Raw genomic sequence first — 22299 nt, 5'->3', positions numbered from 1 at the left:
CTGTCAAGAATTCACAATACTAGCTGCATTTAAAAATTGAATTTTATGTTTATTCGTGTCTCTCTTAACAATGCACGTAGTTATATCGTCATTCAGGGTATTTATTAAACTTGCATGAAATGTTAATGTGCATGAAAAGTAATTAAAATGAATTCAGCAGCACTGTTTTTCATCCCGTTTGAAAATATTATGAACGCTCTTGACTGGCAAAACGACCAATCAGAAGCTGGTTCAATATTGAGGTTAGGACTGGATCAAATTGGCTACGTGATTGTCTTCTCTTCTCTTATGGCGATTTCGCTTGAACCTGAAACTGAGTCAGGTTCTAACCCCAACTGCTGTCAGTTCATACATTTTGACAGCAGTTGGGGTTAGGAACTGACTCAGTTTCCCCTCAAACGAAAACCACATTAGATATCGACAAACACAGAGATGCCAGATTTGCAGACAAGTCTGCAAATTCGCAGACTTTTAATTTAAGCTGCAGATTTTTTCGATGACGCAGATATTTGCAGATTTTTCCGTTTGGTTGCAGATATTTGCAGATTTTTTAGTTTGGTTGCAGATATTTGCAGATTTTTGAATATAAAGGCTTTTGGTTACACTAGCTTGCCGCTCATTTTTTGTACTTCCCAGACTTTTAAAATTATTATTGCAGACATTTGAAAAAGGTACCTGGCATCTCTGGACAAACATGATTAAGGTTCAAAAGCTGTCAAAATTCTTTTTGAAAGGAAATTCCGCACAAACCGTTGCTGGCTAAACACAGTTCATAGCAGTTAATGAAAGAGAAAGCTTTTCTCTTTTGTTTACTACTAACATCTGTGATTGGCGAGTAACGGTTTGCCCGGAATTTCCTTTCAAAGTTTCAATTTTTGAGGGAAAGTATTTAATTGCTGAGCAGTCGTAAAAAGCTATTCGTAACTCTTTGGACTGGTTAGGTTTGAACATATTCCAATGTAGGGCCGCAAATCTTCGCGAGCCCACCTTCTAATACTTATTATCTTCGTAACAACGATAACAATCCACAAGCACTTGTACTCAATCTTTATCGTGACTCCCAGCATCGAGCTAGAATGTATTCTTATCTATCTTGCCAGGTTATCAGGTACAAATCAAATAACGACGATGCCATTAGAGCTTTATCTCTTGGAATGAGTACCCCGTATGAAAAACAACCAATCCAACGGAAATTGAAACAATCCATTTTTCGCGTCAGTTGTGAATCATATTTTGGCCACACAACGTGTCACAGCGATCGTCCTAAAATGCGTTGTTTGGTGAGAATAATCTATTTGTTGCTGCTTTTGCAAGTAGAAAAAAATCCCTCACAAAAAGGTCCCAGAGAAGTAGATTGAATCTTTTCATTTCCAGTTTGCACAATCGATAGACAAAAAGTTCGTGACGTGTGACTTTGACTTGGGAGTCGAGGTTCTGCCGTATTTACCGGAAGAATGTCACAATTTGGACGAAATCACAAAAACTTTGCTGACAAGGGAAGCGGAAAGTTTCAAACAATTTCACGATAGATTAACGGATCACGAATCTCGAGCGGGTTTGGATACCGAGGACAACATTCATAAGGATTGGGCATTCCGGGAGAAACTATACGGAAAGGCTGAACCATATCTATGTCGAAACGATACGGAAACGTTGCAAGACTACGCGGCCTGCATGATTGATAAACGTGCCGACATGGTTACAATGATTTTGGAAAGTGTCCAAGCACCTTAGACTAAAAAAATTGTGTTTCTTTCCATATAAATTTAGTAATAATCCTAAACAGTGTTGTGTCGTGTTTATTCAATACAGTAATTAACTGTAAAGCAAGAATTACACGTCATCGTTAAGCTCATCGACGAATTCAGCTACTAGATCACTCACTCGTAAGTCCACATCTTCCTCATTATCCATAACTTTGGGACGCTTTTCACTAGCATCAGAATCTTCTGCCTGTGGTCCTCCGTCCGATCTACGTTTTAGAACACCCACCGTCGGTGGAACGATTTTTGCGGCTGTTGGTGTTTCCTGTACTGATTCGTCCACCATCTGCACGTCATCGTCGCTTGAGTCGACATTCTCTGTGACCGAAATTTTAGCTTGTTCCGGAATTATTACAGAACCATTTACGACGCTATTTCCCGTTTCCGGCACTATTTCAACTTCATCGTCGTCGTCCGAGTCAATGCGAATCGCCTGCGATTCAGCCGTCTTATCGCTTGCCGATTTATGCAGTTCACCGGCATTGAAGTTTGCTTCATGCTCATCGTCGTCCAGTTTGTAGACAACCGCCGGAGTCTTATCCTCTTCTATAGTGATCTCTTCAACTCGAGCGATTGGTTCGTCTTCAACCGATGCTTCCGGTTCGTTATTCTTACTAGTCAACGACGATTCAGCTGGCTGAGGTTTTGAATATTGTTCAAATCTTATCGGCGGACTGTCCTCATCAAATGCTGTTTTCGTCGAGACAATAGAATTCAAAGGGTGCTTCTTTTTAGCCACCATCATGTCCTTGACGGTATTTTCTTCTACTGGGAAGTAAAACACCTCTTTTCGTGGATGTAGCAACGTTTCAGCTGTTCGCGCAAGGTCGGAGGCTTTCGAACGAACATCTTCGCTGGGATCCTGCACTTCGGCTAAATTGAATAAAACGATTCCGTACTGCAACGGAGGTGGACAAAGATGGTGAGGATTGATAATTAGGGCGCTCAGCGATGCAAGCAACGCCGCTCGGCAACCGGGTTCACAGTAGAGGTTCTGTCTGATTCCGGTGTTTAGTTGGGAGAATACCGAAAAGCAGAGCGACACGATTTTTTCCTGCAAGAGCTTATGCATGACGGGTTTGATGAAACAACCGGCTGCTTCCAATATTTTTCTTAGGCAACATAATGCGGCTAAGCAGAGCTCTTCATTACCGGAGTCTGTCTGCAGAAGTTTGGAATTGTCAAGTCGATTACTGGTATGGGTTTTAGCCAAGCTGGTCGCAGCGTTCTGTTGCTTTTGGAGTTTTTTTCTCGCTTTTGCGGAAAGTTTTTGCCTACGGATCAAAAATCTTTAGCCCCTCCCAAAACTAAATAACAACATTACTCACCCACTAGCGTTAACCTGCAACGTGACCTCCGCCTCGAACGGCGTTATATCCTGAACGATATGTTCCAGCACTTTGTCACCAATCTCCTCGATTCCGCTGGCATATTTGTTCGTCTCGCACCACAGTGCCATACTCTCGTAAACTTTCGTCCGCTGTGCCACGAACGACTTCATCCTGCCTTTGGCATCCACGGTCAGTGTACCTTTCAGACTCTGGTCAAACAGATCCGTCACTAGATTCCCAAACGGTAGCATATTTGACTTCAACACCAGTACCAAAGCATCCAACACTTTCAACATTCGCTCCTGAATCTGAGGTAGAAACATCCCGAGAGCTAGATTCTCCTGGATCGAATTTCTCGTCATAGTTTGGCAACTGACAGCATGTGCTCGGAGAATCACATTAAGAATTTTCATCGGTTTGAAAGGTTTCGCTACTGGATACGGTTCGAGAATGGCTCGTTCCAAGTAGCAAATCGCGTTCAATAGTCTAGTCACTACCCGTAGAGCTCCGGCAACCGGTTCGTCGTCTACCACTAGTTTGGGAAATTTAAGATATTCAAGATTTTCATCGACGTCAAACGACTCCGGCGTGTGGGCAAAGACTTTTCCCAGCAGATCGTGAATTGTGTCGACCAGTTTGCACTGATACTCTTCCCAGGTTTTCTTGTGGAGATTGCCGTGTTGGCCTCCGCCCCGAATTTGCTGCAGCAAAAGCAAACAAGTACCGGTGCGGTCCACAACGAGGGGATCTTCGCTGTCTACCAAGGAGAAGAGATAATCTTCGATTCGATTTCTTGATGGTCCACTGGGGCCCGGGTAGTAGCGCATGGCTGTTTCTAAAAAGTCCAACGTAGCAGCATTCGTTGAGGGGTCTACGGTGGTGGTAACGTTTTCCATTAACTTCGGAACGTTACTGATCATTAGTTTGTTGAGATCGGATGATTCTAGCGACTTGAGCAAGAGTTGTTCTGAAAAAATGGAAAGAATGTGGAAAACATTCGAGATTTGTGGAGTAAGTAATTTACATACTCAGTACATCGTAGGCTAGCGGAATGCTTGCAGTGTGGCCCTTCTGGTTGCAGATTTTGGCACATATGTTAACATAGTACTGCATCTTTTCCTCCAGCGTGTCCAGTGGGCACCGAGGCAGAAAGTGACACAAGGCGATAAGCCCTCGGTCGCGGGTCTCTACGCTACCAAGAAGTGTTCCAATTTTAGCGAAATATGATGCGATCTCATGTTGAGGCTGGAAGCATTGGCGCAAATAACGTAATATAATCAATGTTGCAGTTGTTTGAGGCAAGTGAGTACGTGTGTTGAACAATAATTTTCTATTCCTTAGAAATTATCGAGCAATAAAACGTAAAAGTGCACTTTCAATCGCATTTCGTGCCGGTATTTATAATCTTATAACCTAGCCTAATTGTACTAATTATTCTGCATGTCGTCGTTTTCGATCGATCCTCTAAACATGCGGTAACTCACCTCCTTCCACATCGTTTGATGTTCGTCTAAAGCATCCAGTATTTTTCTAATGTTACCATCTTTAACCTCCATCGCGCCGCCAAATATTTTCGAAACTCCTTCCATGTTTGCAAACAATCACTATTTGGAGTTTTTGATTCTAATATAACACTAAAAAACGAAAAATTCCAGAGCACGTGCAAAACAGAACCGGCCGTCGTAAACAAACGACACTCACGCACTTTCAAAAACTTCAGATTCATCAAAACACTCAGTCGAATTGTCATTTGACGGTATACATGTTGATCAAATGCAGGGTGATTCAAATAAATTTAAAAAATTACGAAGAGATTTGTAATTCAACGCTTTTTTGTGAAAAGGGCGATACTTACAAATGTAAACAAAGTTTTTTTTTCGTACATGCGAATGAGGGCTTTAAAACACAACAAATTAATCTAAAAATTTGGTTTCTACAATATTGCTTTCTTAAACTACATCAAAAAATACAACAGGCGAAACTGTATTTCTGTTTGTTTATTTAAGGTTTCGCCCTCCACGCTCCATGCAAACAAACAGGGCGATACTTATTTTGCTAGCAGTTTAGAGGCGAAACTGTTTTATTTCATATTTTTTTAGGATTATCAAGCTGATACCAGCTGTAAATAGTAACAATGATCGCTATTGAAAAAAACCCGGACAAAATCGGTGGTGTAAAACGGTAGTTATTGTAAAAAAAAACGTAAGGGCGATACTTCAATGCTGATAGGTGGGACCGAAAAAGTAAACAATTGCGGGTAAAGGGGCGATACTATCATTTTGTCGATTAAAATAGCAAAAACAAATTTTAATTTAATAATTTCAAATACTTTATGAAGTTTTGGGTTTCGATCACCGAATCATGCAATCTAGGATGTAAAAAACACAATAGTGCTTAAATAGTAAATAAAACCAAGTCTGGAAACATTCACTGTTGATTTTCTTTGAATGGTGTCACTGCTAGTATCGCCCTTTTCAAGAAAAAAGCGTTGAATATTGTAAATTATTGGCTTAGTTGAATTCGATATGGTCGCCCTAATAAACATCTTATGATCCAAGAGCCTAACGACCTGTCCAGCATCAGTGTATAATTCAAACAATTTGTGGAATCGTTGGACTATATAAGTTCGTGTATATTTTTTTTATTAGGGCGGTGTTGAGTCAGACCTAACTAACAATTTACTTATTTCGAGAAGAAACGAGTTAAAAGTTTGAACCGCAGCATCCTTTACATGATAATTGGAAATTACTTTTTGTCATTATTCGCCAGCATTCAGCATTTCCTTCAACACTACAGCCAGTGGGAAATATCTGGTAATTTTCCACCGTGCGTAGCTACTAGATTGTGGTTCGTCTGTGGAACGGCCACGTTGATCATGGTGACTTGGTGTCGACCCTTGTCACACATCAGTATATCTGGGCGATTGTGGGGCAGGAATTGGTCCGATAGAATAGTTCAATCTCGAGAGCGGAGCGCTCGAGAATTTGAAGCAATACTGTGATGTATTTCAGTTATATTTGAAAAGGGTTATATCTCAATATTTCAAAAGATTTTATTTTCCACTCATATTTTATATTCTTATTTATTTTTATTTATATCTATTTATGTTTCATATTTATGACATTGTTCTTCTCACAACAGGTTTAATGTCATTAGGCCAGCAGAGCAGAGAAGCAGCAGTATTTCTTTTCTAATAAGTCACCTGGATATATGCAAGTCAAGTATCGGTATAATATTGCATTCCCCACGCTTTCTTATAATACCAGCCTGCACTAGGCAATAGGCATACAAAAATAACTTCTCCTGATAATGATTTACCTCAAGGCAAGATGGATAATCGCCTCCTCGTATACAATTTCAACTTAACCTCTGCAATCGGGCCATCTGTAATCTTTTGCAGGATCAAAGGCAAGAAATGTTTGAATCTTTTGCCAGATTTCTCAAGTTCTGATGGAGAGATATTCAGCTGTGATAAAAATATAATAAGTTTCGTGAGGTGGTAAACCCCTCGGCATGATACTGTACCTTGATGTGGTCCGGGGGCTTTTCCACCAAAGCAGTATTACAGTGATGATATCACATAAACTTGGGATACGATTTTCTTTTTAGTTAAGCTACATTGTGTTTAATTTTAGTACTTAACTTGGCGACCTTTATTATCCACTGCCATGGTCAAATAATATACAATGTGGGTTTAGGGCCCAATTCTCTCTGCAGGCACCTCATTCCCAACGTACGCGATAACACGAACCTGGTCACAAATACGAACGCCCGCGATCTCGCCAATATTCAAACACCCCGATTGATTGGGTGAACGTTGGAACCTAAGCTCGCGCAATCATGAATCGGTCACGTCCGGAAGTCTCCGCCCTTGATCATAGCAGCCCAAATTCATGCCTTTAGTTGGACCAATAGAAATAAAAACTAGACAAGACGTCCACGTGCGATCGTTGAAGAATACGCGAACATGCGAATGGCCAAACACTTATGAAAATAATGTGTCCACGCGAAGTTACATACTAGCACATGCGACAAAAACGTCCACATACAAACGCTCGAGTCCTTCGCGATCATCCACGCACGACCACACCCACGATCTCGTAAAAAGTATAACACCCTGGTGACTAAGTGAATGGTTTAGCACTTATAAATTAACGATCCCGGTCTCGAGAGTGAACCTCCAAATGCCCGTGTTCGCGCGAAATTACATAAAAATCGAATGCAAAGTCACATACACGCGACAAACAAATATAAAAATGCTTGAGCCCTTAGCGACCATCCACGCAACCTATACTCGCGCTCTTCCAGACATTATAACATCCCGGTGATAATATGAACGTCTCGGCACTTGTAATCACTCAAACGCAGTCTCAAGCGTGAACCTACAGTCCCCCGCACCCGCGCATTCATGAATCGTTCGCGTCCGGAAGTCTCTATCCTCGATTCCAGAAGTCTAGGTCCATGCCTAAATTAAATCAATTAGCTCTACAGTTCCAGTAGGATAACTCTCGAAAAAAATCGGCATATTACTAATACTCAATAACAATACTAACTCTTCTCTTTATTTTTTTTTATTTTTTTTCGGTCTCATGCGTTATATTCTTGTGATGACCTTTTCGAGCTCATACATCCAAGAAGAGCAACATTGCTGCCCACAATGATTCTTCTCTGCCATCGGACGTCGCCAGGTTTTAGAACAATGGAGATGTATTCTCATACTCGATGGAATCAGATAAGTAGGAACGATCAACAAACTGCAAGTAGTATATTACACATTTCTTGTTGTGAAGTATAAAATATTATTCGTATTAAAATATTATTTACAGGCTCCACACATATCTCAACACACACAAATACACAAATGCTTGACAGGTGACTGGGCCAAGTGCATTCACTCGTAGGATCTATCATTTCGATGATCGCCTCGATTCTACGAAACCAGTGCACAAGTAAGCTGACATAAGCTAGTCTCATCTGGTGAATGCATGTAACCTGGAAACCCCAGACACGACAGGACGAGACGGACAGACTGTACTCGATGGGGCCTAGTTCAGAGTTTTTGAGCATTTTTCAATGCACGGTTATTGACCTAAAAAAAGAAACATTCGGCATGTTATTTTTCCTTTTATTACTGTATCTTGAGTTGGGTTCATACTGATATTCACTAGCACAGTCAATTGCATATTCTCCCATATATATTCACATCCAAAACGTGCAAACGCCCCTAACTTTCGCGATAACACAAACCTGGTCAAAAACGCGAACTTACATTACAATTTCAATCATCCACACACACACACCTACGCTCGCAATTTCGCCAACACCCCTTTACTTAAGTGAACTTTTCAGCACCTATAACTTTACAACCGCGGTCTCAAGCATTAACCCACCACTCGCGCGATCATAAACCGGCTACGTTCGGAATTCTCTACTCTCGATCAGCCTAGACTCATGCCTTCAGTTGGACCGATTCACTAGACAACACGTTTCTCTACCATACACTGAAAATTAATTATTAGATTCACGGTCCGCGCGCGATCGTTCGAGAATACACGTGAATGTGCGAATGGCAACACGGATCTAAAATCGGATTTATGCACGCAAAGTTGGAGACACGCTGGCATTCATATGCTCGAGCCTTTAGCGATCACACTATTACACAATTAGTAAACGACCACGCTAACCCAGACAGATATGCACTCCTGGACTCGAACGCTAAAAACCACACCTTCCACGCATACACCACCCAGGACTGAACATTAGATTCATACATACAAAGCAACAAGTAATAATTACAGGTATTCGTCTGGCAACCGGGGGAAGTACATCTCAAACGCAGAACTTATCATTTCAATGATGGCCTTGGATCTGCGTTGCCTGTGTTCAAGGCACCATAGCTTTGTCCGTCAGGTCAAGGATGTATGAAACCCGTTAGCCACCACCCTCGGCCCTAGCTGCCCATAAAGGGATAAAAAAAATAAGTTTCGGGAGGTGGTAAACAGTATGAAGCAGGGAAATGAAATTACTGGCGACGGGCCTTTTCCGAAGGAGTGTAGAGTATATGTACCAGCTAATCGAGTTGGATGTGACGGGATCATCTCTGATTAAAGCTTGATTTTTTGGGATCTACTGACACATGCGGTTGTCTGTTTTAAAGACCCCAAGCTGCAACCAGTGAAGATATTCAACTGCAAACGTTTGCAGTCAGCTTCAGTCGCAGCTGAAGGGAAAAGGATATGTCAATTTACTCTTAGCGTTTGACCTTCGCCGGTTCTGATATGCCGAACTCAAAACTCAACAAATGACTAAATACCTAACAATAAGTCGTCCCTTGTCCGTGTTCTTTGGATCCCCTAGTATCGTCCCAACCACAGGCCGCTCCTGGAAACACTTTCTTTAAAGCTCAAGTCTAGAAAATTTCTCTCTTTAAATTCAACGACTGTATTAAGTTTGATAACTTTTTTTTCTTAAACTTGGTCAGATCTTAACAAAATTACAACACTTGCTAAATGCTCACAGTTGCACAGAACAGAAAACAACTAAAACTCGTTGACTGGACAAAAAATCAGCCTTCTCTTATTCTGCTCCCTCGATCAAAACACCCACTTCAGTGGGCATCCTTCGCCGCCTGGGAGGCCTCAGCCTGTCGGTACTCCATGTAAGAAATGAACCCATCATGATCCTTGTCCATCAGCTCCAGGATAGGATCGATCAGTGATTGCAGCGTATCGTCATCCTGCGGAACGGACTCCGTCCGCTGTTCGCCTTCTCCGTGATGCTCCTCGCCTTCTTTAGAGTCTGCAAGAATAAATTAGTGCAAGGTTTTCGAATAACAACATACACACTCCCCCGTCGCCTTTCTTGGTTTAGTAGCGCACTAGATAATATTTATTAACTCGTTGCAGTTGCCATTATCAACCATGGTTAGTAAGTATCGAAAACGTCATGCAAAAGTGATAGCCAACTAGGATGAGGATTTTATGTACTCGGCCCATTCGATGAACCCGTCGTCGTTTTTGTCCATATTTCCCATCACCGCCTCCACAATCGTCGTCAGCTGCTCGTCGGTATAAACGTGGACCGGTTTTTCAGTCTCCTCCGTTTCCTTCCCATCCGAACCCTTGTGTTGTTCGTTTCCTGATTGCGAGGAAAGTGGTGCCGTGTTAGCGTTACTCTTGGAAAACCAGGAAAGTTTAAGCACCCTTGCCGGTAAAAAGCACTTTTTATTATTCAAAATTTACAAAATTACAAGAACATAACAAAAACAGCACAACACCGTCATTCAGGGTCGTCCCTGCGGATAATCGTCGTTGCGGTTTGCATGAACATCGGACAGTCGATATTCCAAGTAGTCGACGTACCCGTCCTGGTTAGCGTCCATTAGGTTCAGCACTGAGTCGACGATACTTTCCAAATCGTCGTCGGTGTAATGGATGACGGAACTTTTTTTCCCTGTCGTCTTGTCGTCTGTTAGTAGGTATGGAATGAACATCGCATGCGGTTAGTACAGGATGCGCTTAGCAGTTCACAGTGCGACGAAGGTGGCGCAATGGATGCCGACCATCACGTGTGCTGTTATGTGTGTACCCGTCGATGTAACCTGTAGATGCGTTATACCAACACCAAAACAAAACTACAGTAAGATCGATGCTGTGTGACGATGTTTGAAGATTATAATGATTGTACATGATGAATGATTTGCGACAAGCACTATCTTAGGTCATCGTTTTACGTCTTAATTAAAAAAAAAACTATTTGCTTTATATGTACAATCAACATCCCTTAATGTTATTGTTTGTATTTTCTATCAATTTTGTGCTTCTTAAAAATTCTCGTTGCTTTACATTTACAAAAATACACGATCATACGTATCTTGAGTCATACAAAAACGAGTTGAGAAAGTTTTTTCTTTCTGAAAATAAATTTGACAGTGAGATTGTTGTTTTACAACATAGTCATAATAGTTCAGCTTCGCTCAGCCAGGAGGAAGCTGCATCTTGTGCCATTAACTAATACTTTCAATTTCAAATCTCGGAATGTTTCGTCAAATCATGATCCACGACCCCATGATTATGCGTTATGGTTTCTGGCTCGGTTCGGTTGGGGGACTGCTGTCCATTGAAAGGTGGAAAGTTAAAGAATCGAGATTGCAACCAACAGCGATCACCACGATCACTGCGGGGGTTGCTGTTCGTCCTGAGTGGCCGCCTTGTGCTGCGCCCGCACAAACTCCGGATAATCGATGAAGCCGTCCTTATTGTGATCGTCCGAGCTAAGGATCGGATCGATCAACGCAGACAGCTCATCGTTGGAGAAGATCTTGTCCTGGTGAGCGGGTTGGCCGGGTTGTTCCTGGTTTTTACTTTCTTCTGGCGGATGCGGGCGTTCGTATGTGTGTTTGTGTGGATGGGTGAAAAAAAATCGAAAAATATCCATTTGGTCAACGAGGTCGTTCACTTTTGAATTCAAATCGTTGGAACTAATGTGCTCGGGTTCTTGTAAATAATTTTTTTTAGGAGATCAATACAAAATCACATGTTTTATATTTATTTTATTTGCCAAGGATCGCGGCCTTAGCTTACAAAAGCCGTTTGACCTTTTCGTATTTAGAAAAAAAATGATAAAAATAAACGTATTTTATTCACAGTGTGATTCATCGTCTCACTGATTAATCGCATCTTCTTGGCGATAGACGACAATAAATAATTTATCAAACTAATAAAAAAGTGGTTCTACTATCAAGTAGAACTAATTTTGGATTTTTCTCAACTGGCTAACATTTTTATCAATTGAGAACGTGTGTTTCCATGTGTCGATACTTATTTGGGAAATAAAATTTTAGTTATAGCACGCTTCACGTGACAAGCAATCCAAAACAAAATAAGTGATAATTGAAAGAGGCATATTTCGTAAGGTGTGATTGCGACTTCCTAATTCATCTCAGTTCCTCTATTTTGAACCCATTAGTGAAGGCGGCATTTGCATTATCTGCTCCGTGTATTGCCACAGCCTACAGTGATAATACTAGGAACAAACTCTATTTCATTTTTCATTTCTCGAAACTCGATATCAATCTTCGCCCTTATACCTACAACGGAAAAAGGTTCTCAAATCCGTGGCCTTCCTTTTAGCGATTGCGACGCTGATTGGTGTGAAATGGAAAACGATTTTTTTGATTCAAATGGAAGGCAACAAACACTGGACATTGGTTCCGATTTAGTCAATGTGATACAATGACTAATGAGATGAATACCGGATCGTTCGCCGCCTAGATTGTAATTTTACAATTGCCGATACCCTCATACAGCTGCGTTGGTATTGTCCTGTTTCAATGTGTCAATTTGAAGAACATAATCTATACAGTGCCGCCCATTTATTATGAACCCTGTGCAACCGACAGCGGCTGTGTAGGATGGAAACATAGAAATGATTAGTGCTCTACGAACTAGTGATACCAGTGTCCAGTCTTTCCCAGTTTGATACAATGTATAGTGCTCTAACGTTAGACCAGAACCCCACCGACATCAGCACAAATGTTGGCGTTCTTTCACTGCCATGGATGAAGAATTAAAAACAAAACATTACAAATTGTGGACATATTACTACAAATTGAACCGGCAAGCACATTTAGCCACAACGGGATGAGAAAATGTCTAGAAGCGAGCGGTACTCACCGTGCCAATGGATCAACGATTTGATCAGCTCACAGCCGTCCAGTTTATTATTATTGTCCGCATCGTGCATCTTGAAGTAGTGGAACTGCAGCTCCTGTTCGCTCATTTTGCTGGTATCGATCGGTACATCCATATGTTCAGCGATGTGTCTAAAATAGAAGGCAGTCGATAATGCGTTGCAATCCTTATCGATTACTAGGCACACTAATCTAAGCTTGTTGAAGGGAAATATTGGGGCGGCTAATTTTGGATTGATAAGCGATTTCTCTTATCAGTATCTGCTACTTACTGCTTCTCATGTTGGATGTTGTTCGTGTTCAACACCTGCTGGGGTTGGCCATGGTGCTGGGCCTGACCGGGATGATGCTGTTGCTGCTGTTGTTGTTGATGTTGCACTGGTGCCTGCTGTTGATGTTGCTGGTACTGCGGCTGTACAGGAACCTGCTGCTGTTGATACTGAGGTTGTTGCTGTTGCTGCTAGAAATTATGAATACGAGTTTAGCATTCTTATGAGACACTGATGTAGAGCACTGTATAGAGTATTTACATAATGTTGTTGCTGTTGGTGTGGAGGTTGCTGATTGTTGTACTGTGGCGGAGGTGGTTGATGATATTGTCCTTGCTGCTGTTGCTGGTTTCGAGGATGACCAATGGTGTATAATGCAATTAATGTTTTAAATTAATGAAAATTCCAACATCATTGAAATTCTTTGCACTTACATACTGATTAGGATTGACTCCCGGTACGACCCGCTGACCGAATGCCACCACTGCAAACAGTATCAAGGTTAACGCAAGCTGTTTCATAATTTCCCGTTGCACTGGTTTTCTTATATAAAAATAAAACTTTCACTTTCCAGCTTGCTTAATCTCGTGGGCTCAACGAGTGTCTTTCGTATAAATGTCAGATTTTCTGGAATAAACGTTACACAACAAACGGTTACAATTCGCTAGCTAAAGTTGGATCTAGTCTCCGGCAGCAGGTACAAACGACACGACACTTACCTGTAGAACGTATAATAGCTACTTGAGGCGCTCAATGAAATATCCACGTATGTTTCTTCAGCTCTGCCACTGCTGCTGTTGCTGTTTCATCTCACTGGCGTTTGACAACGCGGAATGTTTACAGAGGTGAAGAAACAAAAAAACATGGGATTCTGACATTAGTACAAGCGTGAGGGTGTTTCGATGCATGGTTGCCTCCACTGTTGTCTCGGTAGTTATTCGTGTGTAACGTTTTGAAACGCTAGAGTAACCAACTTGATGCGGACTTTTTTGCGTTTTGTTTTTAAAACTGCGTGAAGCGAATTGATAAAAACTTTTATACATTCTAGTGTATCATTTCAATAACATTCTGTAATTTTCTATTAAGTTTTCGTGGAACATCTCTGGGAAAAAATATGATTTGCGGTGTTACCTGCCTCACCTACTTCACCGATTTCTTTCAAATTTTGCATAAACATCCTATGTTAAACCCCAACGTTGAGTTTTTGAGATAAGAGGGTGTTTACTCGTTGACTCGATTAAGGGGGTGTTTACTCGTAAAAAGGCAAAATAATTCGTGAAAAATAGAAATTTTTATTTCAAATGAGTAAAAAAACCCCTTAATTGAAAAATTATCTCGAAAACTCAACGTAGGGGTTGGGCATTTTTTTACATAGAATGTGTATGCAATGTTTGAAAGAAATCGGTTAAGCAGCTTTTGTATGGCAGGTAACACCGCTAATCATGTTTATCCAGAGACGTTCCACAAAAAGCTTCGTCACCGAGTTTTTTGTCGATATTTTTGCATAGAAAAATTACAGCATATTACTGAAATGATACACTATAATTAACAAAAGTTTTGATTAATTCACTTCACGAAAAGTTCTAAAAAAATGCAAAAAAAAGTTTTTTTCCGCTGAAACCATTACGAAAATCCGAAATAGGGATCTTTAATTTGGAAAAAAAAATGCCTCAGTTTTTCATATGTATTGATAGCAGGTGTCCTTACGAGTACACTCATATCATTTTCAAACCTTAATTATTCTTTTCTGATTATTAAATTAAAAAAAAAACCAAATTAAATTCAACCAACAAACTGACAGTTCAATATTAATTCGTCAAAAGGGCGAAAGTGTTTTTTGTAAACAAACTTGTTTCGCTCATTAGTCTGCTGCAGAGTGGAATTTCATGAAAAATATGCGTTAATGTAAATTTTGACCCTTCGTAGAAGTAATTTCAATGGTTTTCTGCTTCGAAATTATAGTAAATTAAGAGAAACCATCAAAATAATAGTTCGTTTACAAATCTTATTCGCCCTTTTGCAAATTTAATATGGAGTTGTCCTACTAAATGATTGCAAATATCTCGTTCGCCTCATTGTTAACCGGGACATCACCCCACACAGCATGATCTGGTACTTTTGCAATCCGCTAGCAGCCTGCCATCCCAAGTTTCATCTGCAAACTATGGTAGATCTGATAAGGCAACCTATAGTGTCGTGCAAGTCGCATGGGTTTGGATGTGTTATTGTCCTAAAAGAAAACAAACTAAAAATGTTTTTTTTTTCAATAGTTTCGGGCCTAAAAATTGAAAAAGGACTGAGATATTAACTCACGGTACTAATCTGCATCAGGATATGCCTTAACCCGCACTCCCCTAAAGATCCCTATTCCGGTAGAGGCACCTAGGCCGCCCTGAAATGAAGGGTACGCCGGGCAAACAAGAACCCGAGTAGTGGACTTAACGCTACTTACACAGAGGGAGGTCATTGAGTGTCGATTTATCGGTCTACTCGGTCAACTATATAAGGCTAATAAAATATATAAGTATAAATAAAAACCTACTAGGGTTAGAGTAGTAATAATTGTAGTTTTTACTATTATTGTACAATTGTTATGTGCTAGTCGTATATCTGTGTGTGTTAGTCTGAGTATTGGTGACAGCTGGGACAAGGAATGGATACAGAACTGACATTTATGATAAAACAGTTGGTAATCTTTTCTAGGATTCGTTGGTCATATTTTTCCGGTGCTCAATTCGTTCATTCGATTTGATTCATTCGGGAAAAACGAATTGGATAAATTAAAGTAGGATTAATTCATCGGTAATGGCATTTGCTGGCTTCTTTTACTTCCTTAGTCTGTTTTGATGTGCTTCCATTCGTCTGCTTTTCCACTACTCTTATATACCAAAAATATTAACGGTCAATTTATATATCTTTAATTAATATCTGCACCTTTTTTACTTTATTCGGCACGTCATGTTTCCTTCTACTACTAAAACTTAAATTAGATTCATGCTAACACTCACAATCTCTCTCATTCCAAACGTACAAACGTTCGTGGCATTCGCGATTACATAAACTTGGTCACAAACGCGAACATGCAATTGCAATCATCCACACATACTTACGCCTGCGATCTGGCCAACATTAAAACACCCCGGCAATTAAGCGAACGTTTTGGCATCTATAAATTTACAAACGCGGTCTTAAGCATTACCCGCTGCTTGTGCGATAATGGATCGGTCACGTCCAGAAGTCCCTAGTCCCGGTCCTAGCAGCCTAGATTCATGCTTTCAGTTGGACCAACAAAAACATTGCGCTCATATTCACTAGACAACACGTTCCATGGCGACATGACCGGGAACTTTAGTGATATGGGAAATCTCACTCTCTTCTTGCATTCAGCACATCAACATACAAACGCTTAAGACCTTCGCGATCATTCACGCACACTAAAACCCGCGGTCTCGCAAGCATGAAAACACCCCGGTGATAAAGTGAAAGTTTTACCACTAATATTCTTATAAACGCGGTCTCAAGCGGAAACTTACAGACGGCCGATAATGCATCGATCACGTCAGGAAATCTCTTTCTTCGGGTTTAACAGACTAGGTCCATGCCTTCAGTTGAACCAATAAAAAATGGCGCTCATATTCACTAGACAACACGTTCCATGGCGACGTGACCGGGAACTCTAGTGATACTCTCTTCTAGCATCTGAATTGTGCAACGAAAATTAAGTATCAGATTAACAATCTGTGTACCATCATCCACGAAAAACACGGGAATATGCGAATGAACACACGGTTATAAAATCGAAGTTACACACGCGGAGTTATATACACGTTAGCACACGCGACGTACAAACGCACAGCCGAGCGAACACGTTGCATTCGATTTGATACAAGTGCTTGAGCCCTTCGCGATGATACTCGCACTCCTCAAGTCCCTACGCTCGCACATATCTGAACCGCACAATGGATATCACATTCAGAATGACGGCCCGTAACAATTGGTCTTAAGCAGTGTTTTAGTGGGTGACATTCCCCATCTCGTCTGCAATTGTAGTTAGTGATTCTGACGGAGAGCCCTGCCGAGACCTTAGCTCTACAGCTCCAGTAGGACAACTCTCGAAAAAAAAAATACATATAATACATATTATAGTAAAAAAATGGAAACAAATAAACAATCAAAAAAGACAAGTTAATCTATTAAGAGATCTGTAAAGAAACATTGATATTACAACGACAAGGTAAATTGGTATTTTGAACATAAAAAGGCAAGAACGAACAACAATCACGCTGACAACATATAAGATTATTCATATTGACAATGATATTTATATGGCGCCCATGTGCTAATTCGACCTAGTTCAAACTTGTATCGAGGGGGCAAGCATCTTTGGGTAGGGCAGAAATGCCGATCAGACCAGCTCTACTCCAAAAAAATGTACTATAAAGAAACTATAAGATAACATTGTTTTAGAACGACGATCACAAATTGATTTTCGATCATCTCTAATAGCATCGAATGACATCCTTCCACATCCGAAGCATTTTTTTTATTTAGAAGAGAGAAAGAGATACTCGTAGCAATGTAGCATAAATAAATTGTGCATAATTCATGCTTTTTTTCTTATCGAACATTGACAATCTCTCAACATTCTGCAGATATGCTTTCAGGTGCACGAAGTGTTTTCTCTCCGAAATGTTTGTTGCCGGTGGGAGGCATGCGCATCACATGCCACGTGCTCCAACAAAGTCTGGTGGATTGTATAGAACTCGTAAAACTGTCCCATGCAGAGGCGTACCAACGAATGGGTACCAACAATATAAAGCTTTTTCGGTTCAATAACTCAGATAGCCATGAATCTTTTTTGTTTCTGTGGTGAAGCTTGTATTGACAATAGACTCTATAGCGGCCCTTACACGTTCAATATTTTCGTCAATACGAGTATTGACGATATTGTTACAATATTTCAGTCCCGTTTGAAATCCACATCGTCAATAATTTTTTTTCCATTACACGTACAATACTTTTGTCAATACACTCTAGTATTGACAAAAATATTGAACGTGTAAGGCCCGCTTATGCTGCAATGTGATTACTTTTAACTCAGAAAGCTTAAAAAAAACTATCGGTATAACTCGGAAAAGCTAAGCTCTCGCACATCACACTGATCGGGAAAATCGTCCATCCACCCACACCAACACAAACAACCCATCAACCATCATCTTCCCCCTACAGCAGGTATGTATAAACTCATTTCTACTGACCGAACTCGATGAGAAATTTCGCGATAAACACACCATTTTCCGAGAGAAACGACGGCCACCAATTGAGTTCGAGTGAGCATAGGTCTGCCTATCTTTCCTACCTACGGGGCCCCGATCTGTTTAGGACTCTGATAGTGCGGCATACGGACGAAACATCCTCCAGCACCAGTCTCACGAATTGGTTCGCTCCGTTCGGTTCGATTTGGTCCTTGCTTTCGGATTCACCCTGCTGCGCTGCGGCATAAGCTGTCTCGTCTATGGTATCGGTCGGTGGCTCTCCCTCCCCCGCACACGCATTCTCAGAGTCTGCAGCATTCTGCAGTACAACGGTGCGTGGTTCAACATATCCGCATCGGTCGGTTTCCTGCTGTACGGATTACGCCAGAATGTCACAATCTGTCGCATTCGGACGATGGGATTAGGTCGCTGTCGACCTAGCTCAACCACTTGAGGGGATCAACCGGAAAGAAGAGTGCTCGCTTTTGTTTGGATAGCAAATCAGTGTTGTGTTTGCTGAAGTCGGCCACAAAGTCGAGGTGAAAATTGAAGGAAAACTCGAATCGAAGAAGTATTTGCTTTGGCTGGCGGGCCTCCGGGGAAGTGGGTGGCCGCAGAAGAAAGAGAGCAAAGCGAAGTGTTATTTTCTATATGCTACGAGAATCGGTCGTCAAGTGTCTGTCCGCTCCGCTGGCTGACATTAGCGTATCTATGTGAGGCATCCGAACGCAGAACAAACTCTGCTCGGTTTCTCTCGCAGACACCAGGTTGTAAACATATTGTGCCAGTCCGAGTGGTGGTGTTAGTGGTAAACAAAGGATCCGTTCTGCTGGGACGATCGAAGGTTTTCATTATAAATTGTGAGTTTGAATTTTTGATGAAGCTGAGTGAAAAGTGGAACAGAAGATTGTTACATTTTTTTCAATTTTACGTAAGAGAGGCCCCCGAGAAATAACCACATAAACCGGTCAGCAGTCGGCCGGCTTGAAGCAACAGAAAAGAGCGCTTTGTATATACACCGGTGGAGGTCAAACGGTGTGGTTCTCGGCGTACCAAGGTACAAACAGCTGGCGGTAAGTGAAGTCAGACGAGGTTATAAATAAATTCTACTCAGCTAGTGTAGATTCAGTTCCCGATAGAAGTCTGTTGAATTATACAGGAACCTGCTGGGGAAGTTATGATTGCTTGTGCTTTTGTGGGATCGGATCTTTTCTCGTTGTAACTATTTTATTCATTATTTGTCAATGTCAAAAGTGGTTTTATTTATTGAATATTGCAACACGTGCCTCTATAACTGTTGATATGAAACAATAGAACTCATTACAATAGTAAGGAGAGACAATATTGGTGAAATCGAACGATTCGCAGTAACTCTGTGTATATGTGACTCCTGTCAGCAGAATACAAATGGTATATTTTCGTAAGATATCAAGGCTGTTCCCAATGAGCTGGCCACTTCTAATTTTCCGATCTGTGTATTCTAAATCTTTGCTCTCAACGGAGTACTATGGCTCAAAACTTTTCATAACTTGCCCAACTTAGTAATCTCTAACCAATTGAATGTCGCTAGAACTAAGAAAAAGTTTCAAGATAAATGTAGTTAAGCATTGAGCAAGAGTTGGCTCTTCCATCATGAAAACTTCCATGCTATGAAACGATGAAAGGCGCTCAGAAAAAGTTCGAGGATCACTAGGAACAGGAAGAGTGAACGCTGCCCGACTTGCGCCTCCCCAACTCAGGTGCAGTAACAAAAGTTTGGGCGAAAGAAAATGTACGGTGAACTGGACTTTTTGACATCTTTAATATTTTGGGGGTTCATAAACGGCCATGAACAACGAAAAAATTGCTTTAGACATAGGACCAATTCCCTGTTCAATTTTATTATAATTCTAATTAAAGTTGCGGAAATTTCAAATGTACAACTACTATCGAGAAATTACATTTATGAAAGTTTCTTTTGATTTATACAAGTGCATTTTGTTGAATATTTTACATAGACTTTAAAATCTAAAAAATCTTAAAAGCGTGATGTTGATATTCCTCTGAATTCTTCAATCTTTTTTGACGTAGGACTACGTCTTTGTTTTCGATATGGGGGTGCACTCTGCAAATTCTACAAAAATGGTATGTAACGAAAAGTGGTCCAATTTTAAACGCATATAATTTAGCCATCTCACGATAAATTTTCAATTTTTTTGCGCAAATCGCCCCGAAATACTTCTAAGAATAGATTCCAATAGATAAACCCAAAGATTTTTGATATCATAGCATTAAAAAATTAAATGATATACAACCTTGTCAAAATATCGCGCATCAACACACAGAAGATAGCGCTTCCCAAGCCCTGTACGACGGATTGGTGTACCTAGCGCGCAACGCTAGCGAAGCAGATCACTGCGCTGTGTTTTTTACAGCCAGTGTAGCTGAGCTAGAAGTCCGTTACACTGGCTGTGGAGGGACGTTACCCTGTGTCGTCCAACAGGCGACCGCTCCAACTGCTTCCTAAATGCCGCTGTAATGTTGCCAGTAAATTTTTAGTTTAACTAGCACATGTATTTGCAATTTGCGCTTGAAATTAAGTAATGTAGTGGTAGTAATAAGCTTCCCATATTGGTTTAAACGCAAGGACAGTTTTTAAAACAGGATTTGATTAATTAGTTTAGCTCATCTAAGCAATTTTATCAATTCTGTAATTTAAAAGGAATTTTACGGAACTTGGTGAATTTGGCCCCACTTGCAACTGGTATAATCAACCTGCACAAAGTGTTGCATAACGCAGGGCTGTTTTTTGGAACAAAATCATTCAGCCCTTCGCTATGCAAAATCACGATATTATGACAGATGGGCTAAGCGCGGCCGTTCCTTTCAATCGGGAAAGGCCGCGTGGAATTTTGGTGAAACGCGCTAATAGTGCCGTAGTGGTACTAGTTGTCTCTTTCGCTCTACCCATCATCATCAGCGTTGACTTATTTTGCATTGTACGCTTGGGTTCAATGTTTGGGGTGAATGTGTTGGTAGGTAGGGGATTTGGCGGTAAAATGAACACGTTAAGCAAAGTCATTATTTTCTAACTAATAAGTGAATGAGATATTACACCTTATGTTTCTTGTTAGACATGTTTTGTACATATCTGGTAAAAATACTTCGTCATAAACACATTTTTTCAAACATGATTCTTGATTTCTAAACATGTCCAAAAATGAGACATGTTTATAGCGAGTGGGTAAAATGAACATGTGTCGGTAGTAAAATGAACAGCTTCTGGTGACCTGCAAAATGTCCTGTATGTATGCAATGCGCAGCGTTGGAAAGCATTTTCCGATCAATGCTAATATCCCAACAAATCATGAGCTTTGCATACACACAGGGCATTTTGCAGGCAAAAAAAATTGTCACGGAAGAATTGAATTTTACAATCCTGTGGCATCGAAACACATCTACAAACTTGGGGTTATTCATGGGTGTTTGAACTTTTAGGATCTGTTTGAGAGCAACTAGAAAGTTTGTTCTATACATGAGATGTGATTATATTGTCTAAAATTTGATTTTTCTTCACCGGTCCGGGTGTTTTTTTCCCACACACTAAGTACTAAGAAAATAAATATTTTACATTAAGTAGTATAGTCCTACGTCTACAGTTCGTGCAACCCCTTAGGGCTGCCCCTTGTAGTTTTTAGTTCGCCCAGCAAGATATGATGAAAAATGGCGTATTTGGCGGATAGTTTCTTCCTATCAATATAATTTTTTGAGTCAGTGAAGAGAATTTTAATAAAATATCCCAGAGCCTGTGACGGTGAATTTCAGTCTAACGATTTGTAGAGAGGGCCTCCCGATTTCTGGTCAATGGTTATAGGCTTAACGGTATCGCAATCATAATTACTAGTATTTATTCCATAAAAACTCATTTTCTCCTTGACAAAGAGAACATATTCATATTGCGACATAAATTTTGGTATTATTGATATCGGGCCATCTCATCTTAAATGTACA

The 22299-nt window shown here is 40.7% G+C and overlaps 4 protein-coding genes across 14 annotated transcripts in view; 2 read left to right on the top strand and 2 right to left on the bottom strand.

The window, feature by feature from the left end:
- Window positions 1–686: 686 nt before the first annotated feature.
- LOC131695437 (uncharacterized) lies at window positions 687–1841 on the top strand. Of its 3 annotated transcripts, XM_058983933.1 has the most exons (3): window positions 687–703; window positions 1101–1313; window positions 1375–1839. In XM_058983933.1, the coding sequence occupies exons 1-3, from the start codon at window positions 695–697 to the stop codon at window positions 1732–1734; spliced, it is 582 nt and encodes a 193-aa protein (XP_058839916.1). In that variant the 5' UTR covers window positions 687–694; the 3' UTR covers window positions 1735–1839. The 3 variants fall into 3 exon arrangements, with proteins under 3 accessions (XP_058839916.1, XP_058839917.1, XP_058839915.1); XM_058983934.1 differs by lacking the exon at window positions 687–703 and having other exon boundaries at window positions 745–1280; window positions 1375–1841; XM_058983932.1 differs by lacking the exon at window positions 687–703 and having other exon boundaries at window positions 745–1313; window positions 1375–1835.
- Window positions 1787–4783, bottom strand: LOC131695436 (proline-, glutamic acid- and leucine-rich protein 1-like). The gene is made up of 4 exons (XM_058983931.1): window positions 4579–4783; window positions 4123–4339; window positions 3092–4061; window positions 1787–3037 (listed from the first exon to the last, which is right to left on the bottom strand). Exons 1-4 carry the CDS (start codon window positions 4681–4683, stop codon window positions 1834–1836), a joined length of 2496 nt encoding a protein of 831 aa, XP_058839914.1. The 5' UTR covers window positions 4684–4783; the 3' UTR covers window positions 1787–1833.
- A 4755-nt stretch (window positions 4784–9538) lies between these two features.
- On the bottom strand, window positions 9539–13886 carry LOC131695443 (multiple coagulation factor deficiency protein 2 homolog). Of its 7 annotated transcripts, none has more exons than XM_058983947.1 (6): window positions 13774–13886; window positions 13489–13681; window positions 13316–13399; window positions 13058–13245; window positions 12769–12917; window positions 9539–9892 (listed from the first exon to the last, which is right to left on the bottom strand). In XM_058983947.1, the coding sequence occupies exons 2-6, from the start codon at window positions 13573–13575 to the stop codon at window positions 9702–9704; spliced, it is 699 nt and encodes a 232-aa protein (XP_058839930.1). In that variant the 5' UTR covers window positions 13576–13681; window positions 13774–13886; the 3' UTR covers window positions 9539–9701. The 7 variants fall into 7 exon arrangements, with proteins under 7 accessions (XP_058839930.1, XP_058839932.1, XP_058839931.1 ...); XM_058983949.1 differs by lacking the exon at window positions 9539–9892 and adding an exon at window positions 9954–10231; XM_058983948.1 differs by lacking the exon at window positions 9539–9892 and adding an exon at window positions 10268–10561.
- Window positions 13887–18489: 4603 nt separating this feature from the next.
- Window positions 18490–22299, top strand: part of LOC131695370 (uncharacterized) — a 53110-nt gene continuing 49300 nt past the window's right edge. For 2 of the 3 annotated variants that reach the window (XM_058983828.1, XM_058983826.1), the window contains exon 1: window positions 18490–19382. The gene's annotated coding sequence lies outside the window, so the exon portion shown is untranslated. The remainder of the gene's footprint in view (window positions 19383–22299) is intronic. The other variant, XM_058983827.1, reaches the window with a different exon arrangement.

Source organism: Topomyia yanbarensis, unplaced genomic scaffold, assembly GCF_030247195.1.
Source record: "Topomyia yanbarensis strain Yona2022 unplaced genomic scaffold, ASM3024719v1 HiC_scaffold_4, whole genome shotgun sequence".
Taxonomy (NCBI): domain Eukaryota; kingdom Metazoa; phylum Arthropoda; class Insecta; order Diptera; family Culicidae; genus Topomyia; species Topomyia yanbarensis.
Note: the sequence above shows the minus strand (reverse complement) of the source record. Positions and strands in the feature narration are given on the sequence as shown.